Genomic DNA, 11,124 nt, shown 5'->3' on the forward strand with positions numbered 1-11,124 from the left:
GATGGAGAAGAGCAGTGATGTTATTATCTATAGGCCTTCAGTTCAATACCCGCCCTCTATCATCTTCTCATCCAAGAAGCTTTAAGAAAGAGGTTTGGAAATCCTTCGAAATTATATTCGAGACGGAGAAATAAACTTTTAATTTCTATCTGGTATAATTAAATTTGAGCAAACCTTTTTTAAAGCTTCTTCAAGATGAGAAGATACATAAATGACAGTATTGAACTGAAGGCCTATAGATAATAAATCATTTCCATCTGACTTATTAGCTCAGTTTGAGCATCGGTCCTGATCCGAAGGTCCCAGGTTCAAATCCTACCAACTGATATAGTCAGTGAAATTTTTCACTGGCTGTCATTTATGTATGTGTTGACTTGACTTAAAAACTTTGCTCATATTTAATTTACCACATAGATTAAACTTTATTTCTCCGTCTGGTGATAACACATTTGCAGTGCATGATGGGGCTTTCTTAAATCATCCTCTGGTATATAAATTAGCTACATCAATTTGAATGGGGCTTCAATTTCGGCAATACTGCTGTTTTCTTCATTTTGTACCAATTTTTTTATTTCCAAAATACCAAAATGACAATTTGAATGACTTATCCTTCACTTAAGCAATTAATTAAAAAAAAAAAATTTACACTTGCGCTGGGATTAATGAATGGGTCTTTAAGGGTAGACTCGGTATTGTTGGTTGAAGCAAAAAAAAAATCGATTTTCATTATCTAAAACAATATATTATTGCAAAATAACACTTTGATGCTTTGCAAAAGTTCGTTCTACAAATCATATACTTTGAAAAGTTGCTTGATTTATTGTTGTTAATGGGTTATGTACGTTTTACCAAAGTGTTGTTGTTTCAGCCCTCTTTTACAACATAACCCAAGAACCACAGGACTTACAAAATTAAGCATATCTGTGATATTTGAATTCTTTTAGACACTCGCTATGAAATGATCAATGGAATTTTTGCCAAAGCTCACTACCATTCGCAAGATGCTGTGAACTACCAAATCGCAACAGTTTAAAATAGTTGCTAACCTTAACCTGATTTACTTATTAGCTTACGAGTTGTCATAAATGTGAGACCATCTATGACACAACCAATCAAAAAGTCAGACATCTGTAAAATAGTTTTCTGAGATAAAGCCAAAAGTTTCCAATTTCTGTACTTTTTATTTGAAAAGCATTAAAAGCCTTATATCTCAGAAATCATCATGTGATGGCCTTTTCAACAAATTGTAGCTTGTTACGGCAAGTCAGAGCGGTGCCTGAGCTAGCAGTGTTTGTGCTAAAATCTATATAGGATGAGGTATGGATACGGTATGTGAGATACCAAGGCTTATTGTAATGGGGTTTATGTGCATGATTTTCACTGGGAGGAAGAAATAGCAAAAACTTTCGTTTTGACATATTATTTGTCTTAACTCAATAACTGCAATACATATGGAAATATAATCTACCAAAAAACGTTTCAAAACGTAAAAAGCGGCCAAAGTTTAAAAAATCTTTCCTGTGTGGCTTTTCACCCTTTTTAAAACTTGGTCCCATTTAGTAAAGTAGTATTAACATGAAGAATGAGTCCTAATTTTTACATGCAACAATGTACTCTTATAGGTTTAAGACTGTTCGAAAGCGGTGCAATATGACGTAGGCTACCGTATGTATTATCCAAAACATTTCAAGGTTTATGTTTTATTATATTGCGTGATCATAAAGAGTAGTAGAGTATTATATATACTTAGCAAATTGACTGTGTGTCAACCTGCTACATATAGGCCCTACATCTGTACATAAGGCGCAGAATCGCACATGACGATGAAGAATTTAACAAAGTGAGTATTTGCTACAAAATACATTATAACGTCTATACGGAAAAAAACTTCAATTACGCACGAACATTAATTCATTTGCTCTACAAAATAAACATTGACAACTAAGAAAACCAACAAGTAGCCTAAAGATGACTTCGTATGGGTCTTTAAAACTTTCATAAATGGGACCAAGTTTAAAAAAGGGTGAAAAGCCACACAGGAAAGATTTTTAAACTTTGGCCGCTTTTACGTTTTGAAATGTTTTTTTGGTAGATATTAAATCTTTTTTTGAGGTAAAAAAATATTGCGCGCTAAGTGGTTCTTTGTAGCCATGCGAGGTGAACTATTTGGATATCCATATTTCGCGGTTAATGGTGCTTTGTAGCCCTGCGGGGCAAACTAGTTGGATATCCATATTTCGCGGTGAGTGGTTTTTTGAAGCTCCGAGGGGCAAACTAGTTGGATATCCATATTTCGCGGTTAGCGGTTCTTTGTAACCCTGCGGGGCAAACTAGTTGGATATCCATATTTCGCGGTTAGCGGTTCTTTGTAACCCTGCAGGGGCAAACTAGTTGGATATCCATATTTCGCGGTTTGTGGTTCTAGTGGTTTTAACGACCCGTAACCACCCCAGTCAGCTGCATACCGCATCCAGCTATTTTAATTATCAAAATACTAGTTTTTTAATGCTATGGGGTAACAGAATTATTAAAAAAATTAATAGCTGAACCCAATAGTTCAGCCAAGGACTGGAAACGACATATTGATGACTTTATATAGAGTGTATTCAATAAACCCAAGGCGGAACGAGAGTTGCTAAGTAACCGCTATCCGAACCATAAACACACATGCATGATCAGACAACGAGTATTCAATTTCCTCATAGCATCCCACGTTGTACACACGTCAGTCGAATTTGGCGGTGTTGGTTTGTTAGCCCCCCAAGTTCAGTCCCAGAACAACGCCAAATATGGATTAAAAGACCTTTGACCTTGGATGTACAACAGCATGTTATGATCTAATGGGAAACTGTGCACATCAACAAACACCATTTCTATCAAAAGGCAACGGCCGATATAATTTGAAACCACATAAATTACTAGAGTTGGTTCTTCTCTTGGATTTGGACCAAGCTTTAGAATATCGACTGTTGCGTTTTGAAATAAAACAAATCAGAAATTTATCACCCATTGTAAAAGATATGGCACATGTACCGAATACATGTACATACATTGGCTGACCTTGTGGATTTCCTGGCCCAGCTATGCTAACCACATAAGGAGATTATACGATTAACCTAGTGCAGCTATTGTCATAGCAGGGTATTATTATGTAATACTCCTGATCCATATTTGGCGTTCTCTTGGACTGAAGTTATAACATCGTTCACTTTGTGTTGAACATTGTATGTGGGCCTCGCTGTAATAACATAAAGATCAGTATGATCAGTGTGGTATCACAGAGCAGACCCTTGAGAGGGTCTGCTCATTTGGCTCATTTGCGTGGCAGTCGGACTCGCCATTGTATTTGATCATTTGTGTATGGAGAGCAATGGCGACCCGTCATTGTATTTGTTCATGTGTGTATGGAGAGCCACTCTTGGAGCCCATGGGACTTGGCTAGGTCCTCAGGTAGAGTCAGACGCTGTATGTACTAGAAACGCCCATTCTTGATTCTGCGTTCATTCAATGTTAGCATTAAATTTGTATTGCCCGGCGGCCCCGCGTAATGGAAAAACCTGAATTTGTTACATAAAAAAGAAATGAAAATTAAAAAAGCAAGGTTCCACCTGAGTACATATTAAATTGGTGTAGAAATTGTTTTCAAATATATATATGAATTTAGACAAACATACGGGATATAATGAACCTTTGACATGACGCCATGATGACATGATTTTATTAGTCGTTTTGTATATCATAATACCAGTATTTGTAATTTTATATTATATAGAACTAATATTTTGCATCATAAATGCGCAGTTCATATGCACAGACGATTACTAATCTTCAAGACTTCAAAATAACATGTTACTAAGCAGGTAATAGGTGCTGGCCTTGTCCTATTGTACTTGTTCATTTGTGTATGGAGAGCTCACTGACATGTTAATAGAGGTCAATGGGATAGCTTCTTTATGGGGCACTTATCCATCGGTTTCAGGGCGCAGTTCATTGAACTCAGCGGGGTTCTATTGCAAGTGCTTTTATATTATTACAAAACGGATCGTGGTTATTGCCTTGACAAATCTAATACATAATTCATACCAGGGATTAATAAATCCAGGGGTGCGGACATTTCATTGGTCGCAAACCACCGGGATTCGATACAAGTTTGCTTTGTAAATGAATGCGTGAATAAGAGTGTCATCCCCTTGGCGCGATATTTGATTTCTGAAAATACTCAAGTTGCCGTTCAAAATGCCTAAAAATCATCAAGATATTGCAATACTGTCTAAAGTGATGTAAAATTGTGGCAAATTTGTATGATTTATCGCACATAATTTCTGCGTAGCGTGGAGAATCATTTACATAGGATTTTGGAGAAAAATGTGATAATTTTAGGGAAATATAGAATGGCGGAAGAAACAAATAAAACATTTTCCTGGAATGTGTAGACCATACTCTTTCTGTTCCTATTGATTTGGATACTGAAATAATTCTTAAAATGAAGCTGTTGGGTGATTTATGTTGGCGTTTCTAGAGTGTGTCATTATTGGCAAACATCTAGGGATATTGTTGAGAGGGCACTCGATTCACGAGATTTCTTTTGCAAGAACGCCAAAATAGCACGAATTTTGTTGGTTTGCGACTGAAGAGTGTCCGCACTATAGATTTCTGCCATGCAAATTAGCTAGTGTCAGTGGGTAAGAAAGTGGCATCTTTTGAATCGTTAAGACAAGCCACATAATCTTATGTAAAACTCTGCTGGGTGTTTCGATCATGTATTATGCGTGTTTGGTCAAGTGAGGGTAATTTGTAAAGCATCAACTTGTGAACAAGTCATAGAGGGTTTGATCATGCTGATGATGTTGCCATTTTGGACGACTTCTGAGTGTTTAAAGCCCAAAATGAATGAATAAAATCGTGTATGAGATATTTGCGGGGATATTTGGGTGCATTGGGCATTTATGGGTTGGGTATAATAGATTTCTATGTATACAATTAAGTCTGATATATTTTCGATGGAATATATATTTTCACTTGAAAAGTTAGTAGTTTTCCGAATTGCAATTTCTGAATATTATATAAAAGGTGAGAATAAGACTATAAATGTAAGAGTATGGGATAATTTTGATTGTTAATAAATGCGAAACGCCGGCGGTAGACATCAGCAATATCAGGGATTGCCGCGATTCTTGCAGTAGCTTTTATGAATAGAATACAATAGTGGATACAATAGCGGATACAATAGCGGAACAATAGAGCTCTCTTACGGGCAAATAAACCTCGTCGCGTTTTGCTAAATTTCACTTCTTCTTTTTCATGAACTAACCGTTATTTTTTTTAACTTGTGGCAAAACTTCGACCGAAGTTTTTAATATGAATGAGACCTGTGGCTTCCTTGACTCATTTCCTCGTAATATCAATCAATGGATTACTCTGCTGAGATAAACTGTATCAGTAATGCGATTGTGTACTATAAACATGGTTTCTTTCGAGGAGTTGAGGAATTGAGTTTCTCTGATATGTATGTAAGGGACCGTTCACAAACACTTGTAAGGGGGGCCTGATGCAAAAAAATTTCATCGCGGAAATTTTTCGCCCCCCCCCCCCTTTACAGACCTCAAAAATTTCAGGGCCCCCCTTTTTGACATGAAAATTATGGGTCAACCCATAGAAAAGCATATAAACCCTGGTCATTTTTTTCAGGCCCCCTTAGGAGGGTCAAAAATTTTGACGGCCCCCTTTTTGCATCAGGCCCCCCCCTACAAAAGTTTGTGAACGGTCTCTAATGATGTTTTTTTTAAAATAAATTCAAGCAAAGAAAATACAGATTTGTAGCAATTGCATTTTTTTATGGATTTTAATTTATTACATTATTTCACCCGTACTTGCAATTAAAAAATTTGGGCGGGGGTACAACCCGCATAAATCGTAATAGAAGAAGAAATAAAACAATTATTGCCCTTTGCATCTTCCTTTTTAGCAGGAAAAACACCACGTTTTTGGCCCAAATAAGGTAAAATCGCAAAATGTTGCCCGCTTGTGCGCATTGGCCCATTAAATAGCAACACATTCTACATTTCAGGCTTAAGTAAAGTTTCGAAAATTGATACCATAGGTTTTAAAATGATATATCAAAGAATATTTGACTTCAAACGATATCCAGAAGCGGAGTTATGGTTTGTTGAAATTTGCTCCTTCAGCAAAAGATGCTACATATATCTCTTTTTCCACATTGCTGGTAATAAATATCAAACAGTCATAATTGACGGTCATTTCAAATCATCCTCAAGTCAACGAGATTCAGGAATGTCCTCTCATTGTTAATTGCTGGCTATTACATACTTAGACAAATGCAATGCTTTGTAAGCTACCACTTGCACAGGATTTGACCAAAGCAAACAAAGACTAGAGCTACATGTATTTAAGAATTCTATTCGCCGTAGAATTGACGTACATAATTGGATTAACTACCATAGCAATAGAGGAAAACAATGTTGAATAGATCGCCCTCCACTACAAGCAGGTTGCACTCAATACCTGTGTATGTCTGTAATCATAGATTGAATACAATACCGCTCTTTTCAAAGATACTTATCTTACATAATAGAATCCCTGGTGCGAGTGATCAGCATTTCTTTGACATCTATGGTTAAATGCATAGGTACCGCGTGAACGTTGTAGTGCAGGGCGATCTATTCAAAATTGTTTTCCTCTATTGCTATGGTAGTTAATCCTATTATTACATCACTTCTACGTCGAATACATAGGTAGAAGTTAATATTATCCTCTCCAACAATAGGTTTAACATGAATGGTTTAAAAGGTGTTTGACTGGTAGTACTGGCAAAAATGAGATACACATAGCACCAACTTGAGGTACCTATGAATACGACCTTCTCCGAGCGCCTAAGCAGGCCACGTGTCACTTAACAAAACGTCCTAAGTGGTTATACACGGCTAAAATAACCAAAGTTACACAAACTTGCATCAAAATGCAGAAACTTTATGCTTAAAGTAGTGTCAACTACAACTCTTAGGGAGTGTACATAAATACTGGAAAATAGGGGGGGGGGGCTAAAACAAATTGAGGGTAAAAATACGAGGTAAAATGCGCACGCACATATTGTGCACTCTCGAGCTTCTAATAACAAAATTAGCGCACTTAACAATTTGGATGTAATTCACTATAACACCAAAGAGTATTTTTAACTCCAAATGGAGTCAATAACATATATTTTTGGTTTCCTTTTTAGGACATGAAGGGGATCATAAAATCTACACCATAAAAAGGGCTAAAAACACGCTTTTTTAGGGGATCTAAAAATTTTTGATGTAGGAGGTTCCAACTTCTCAAACCCTCACCAAAGTATTTATTTTTACACTCCCTTAGTATGTTGCATTGCACAATTTTGTAACTTTTGTAATTTTTGCCCAAGTTTGTACTTTGTAATTGATCGACTTTTATTATAACATCGGTGGTGTTTGGACTTCATTTGATTATTTGGTATTGATTGTTCCCGTACGTGCCGCACTGGAGGTTCTGGAGCTGAACGTGTTGGTTTTTGGCTTCCGGCGTCCGCAGCGCAGGATACGAAGGAAAGCCTCCTTGAAAAGAGGGTTGGCTACTGCATAGCAAAACGGATCCAATGTACTGTTGACGTGCGCCAGGTACACGCTTGCCTGTAACAAAATTTAAAACAAACAGAACGTTAACTTAAGATAAAATTCCATCTTCATTAGTTTATAGTTCAAGCGCCATGCATGAGCGATTTATTATGCGCAAAAGAGTAGACGTAGGGTCAAAATATGGCTTGAATTATAATATTAATTTAGCATAACTTACACGTGTAACCAACATTTGAAGTCGAGGGGCAGAATAGCGAATGTACCGACTACCGATGGGGCACAGGTCAATAAGTTTTTGAAAAACAATAGTATCGGATATGGGTCCAGATATTGTGACAAATACTCCGTTTTCCGTTTGGTACAGACGCGATTCTTGGTTGTTCGTTAAGGGGGCAGGCAGGAGTGGGAACTTTTAGACATTGTTTTGTATTGTATCAGTATGCGTCACGGAGTATATGAGGGGGATGTGCCCCTCCGAATAGAAAACTGGTAGAGACGTAATTAAAGCAGCGGCGTAGCTGGGATTTTTTCCAGGGGGGGCAAGCCTGTATGGGGCGGGGGCCCAAATCCACCAAATTTTGCTGCACTTGGGGGGGGTAGAGGGCGGGGGCCCAAATAGACAATTTTGCCAGGCTTATTGATAATAATCGTATGGTATTGCATATCGTATGGATTCCCCATCTCTCTGCCCCTCCTCTCCCTCTCTCTCCTCTCTTTTTTCCTCTTTCTCCCTCCTTTTGCCTCTTTTTTTTCTTGCACTAGGGGGGGTAGGGGCAGGGGCCCAAATAGGCAATTTTGCCAGGGGGGGCAATTGCTCCCCCTGCCCCCGGCAGCTACGCCACTGAATTAAAGCCATTTCGGGGAGCCTTGTTTTTAGTATTGCTTTAAACAAAAAGTCTACGAGTGTCCTAAGAATAAGCCAAAACGGACATTTCTTTATGCATACGGAGGGATCCGGAGGTATCTGAGAGGGAATGTGCCACCCTGAGTATTTGGAAAAATTTCAAAATAAAGTCCCAACTGAAGCCATTTCGTGGACCATTTTGACACTATGGCTGTTGTCATTGCTTAAACAAAAAGTGTACGGATGGCCTAAGAAGAAGCTAAAACGGACACTTCTTTATCCATACACAGGGAGATATCTGAGAGGGGATGTGCCCCCTGGGTATTTGGTAAAATTTCAAAATAAAAGTCCAACTGAAGCCATTTCGTGTGACCATTTTGACACTATTTGTTATCATTGCTTAAAACAAAAAGTGTACGGATGTCCAAAACAGAAGCCAAAAGGGACACTTCTTTATCCATACGCAGGGAGATGTATGAGGGGGATGTGCCCCCTGGATATTTGGTAAAATTTCAAAATAAAAGTCCAACTGAAGCCATTTCGTGTGACCATTTTGACACTATAGTTGTTATCATTGCTTAAAACAAGAAGTGTACGGATGTCCAAAACAGAAGCCAAAACGGACACTTCTTTATCCATACGCAGGAAGATGTCTGAGGAGGATGTGCCACCTCAGGTATTTGATAAAATTTTAAAATAAAGGTCCAACTGAAGACATTTCGTGGACCATTTTGACACTATAGTTGTTATCATTGCTTAAAACAAAAAGTGTACGGATGTCCAAAACGGATACTTCTTTATCCATACGCAGTACAGGGGATGTCTGAGGTGTGCCCCCTGAAAAATCTGGAAATAAAAGCCCACTTGAAGCCATTTCGTGGACCATTTTGACACTATTGTTGTTATCATTGCTTAAAACAATAAGTGTACGAATGTACTTGCCACAATTTGTATTTGTCTTAATGGCGAACCACCTGTGGAGGCATTGATTCGAAAGATGTCTCATAAAAAATTGTCATCGGAAATACGCTGCGGCAAGATACCATTTAGCCTATATAGCCTGACATTTAAACGTTTTCTGTAAAACGTGTATCTTTGCTGGGATAGTGCTGTTAAAAGTGAAACAAAGTATAACTGCAGGCAAAACAAAAAGAAAAGACATGAGCAAAATGAATGAGACAAAATGAATGGGCTTTGTGTATCACAATAATCCGCTATCTAGGAAACTTGAGAAAACTTAATTATTGTGAAGACCTGAAACATATCACAATACCCATTATTACATCATTATGTTAATATTGGTGACCATTGCACTCTATGAGGCACGAGCATGTCCCATATCAGATAATATTGATTCAGTTTGGACAATTTGGATGGGACAAAAGGCACACCAATAATATAAATTTCTCTTGAATTGAAACAATCTATATTATTATTGATTCGGTAAGGGGCACAAATACATTGGATAGTATTTATAAACACCATATATACCAGTCTAATCAGTGAACGAGGAAATTATTCTTCCAACAATTTTCAGAAAGGTCTTTCAGCAAAAGCTCTACCTGTACCCTTCCACTTGCCTTTATAGGAGAAAAACACCATAATTCAGGGCTCAGCATCTCAAGACACTGCCACGTACAACAAATGAGAGACAAAGAAAAACACCAATGAGTTACAAAGTTCGTGAATTCATCATCTTGCTATAACATACTGTTGTGTTTATCCAGTTTTGCATCATGTGGCAACCTATATATTAAGGTAATGTTAGATAAGCAGCTTTGTTCGGTTATTTTAAAGCCATAATGTGCGATTTGCTTCACAGCGACGCCTTCAATTTTACTCGGATTTTTACTTTTTGCATAATTATAATGCCCAGTGGTGTACTAAAATACCACGTAAAAGACAAAGCCTGAAGTACTTTAATAACAGTAAAATTTAACTTTTTATATTAAAACCGGGTCGACCCGGTTTTATTCAGAGTTTATCGATCGACTGCTTGCTAACATGTCCCGTGGATGTCAGCTTATGTGTACACACGTCTATGGCAAGCTAAGCGGCTCAGAACGTGGGACTAGCTACGCGCAGCTTCTTTCTCGTTACGTGCAGCTTATTAACCAATCAGATTCGCGGTTTTAAACACGTGGAGCTGATGTAAACATCCTCTCTCACAAAATATTACGTTGTTAATTTTGTAAATGAAAATATCTGTAGTATATCAGCAAAAAATGGTATAGGTGCTATTAAAGTAATATCTGAACAGAATGATGATTGTTCTATATTTAGGTGGCTATCATTTTCTTCGGAAGGGGATCCCAAATATAGGGGGTCATACTTTTTGGAAAGAAAAATAAGGGGAGGGGGTCATAAATTGATAATGACAAACTGTAGGGAGTCACAAGATGACTACAGATAGTGTGTTTATTGTATTCAAAAAGACTGATTTCAATACAATTTTAGCCTGTCTAGGGGGTAAGGTGTATCGGTGGTGGGAGTCGGGGGTCATAACATTTTGATGCCGAAATAGTGAGGGCCGCAATTTTATTGACGCCGAGTTTTTGTAAATTTAGGAACCCCCCCCCCCCCTTCCGACCCATTTTACTCTCTCCATATTTACACAGTGGCATGTGATATCGCTTTCCTGCAATATCTTTACACAGCGCTTTACATCAG

General features: G+C 37.8%; 1 protein-coding gene across 1 annotated transcript in view; it reads right to left on the minus strand.

Annotated features, from left to right (window-relative positions):
• Nucleotides 1-7,481: 7,481 nt before the first annotated feature.
• LOC140150165 (muscarinic acetylcholine receptor M2-like) overlaps nt 7,482-11,124 on the minus strand; it is a 13,355-nt gene continuing 9,712 nt past the window's right edge. Inside the window, exon 2 of the mRNA XM_072172168.1 lies at nt 7,482-7,664. Within this exon, the coding sequence (XP_072028269.1) occupies nt 7,482-7,664 (183 nt within the window). The remainder of the gene's footprint in view (nt 7,665-11,124) is intronic.

This window comes from Amphiura filiformis, chromosome 4, assembly GCF_039555335.1.
Source record: "Amphiura filiformis chromosome 4, Afil_fr2py, whole genome shotgun sequence".
NCBI lineage: Eukaryota > Metazoa > Echinodermata > Ophiuroidea > Amphilepidida > Amphiuridae > Amphiura > Amphiura filiformis.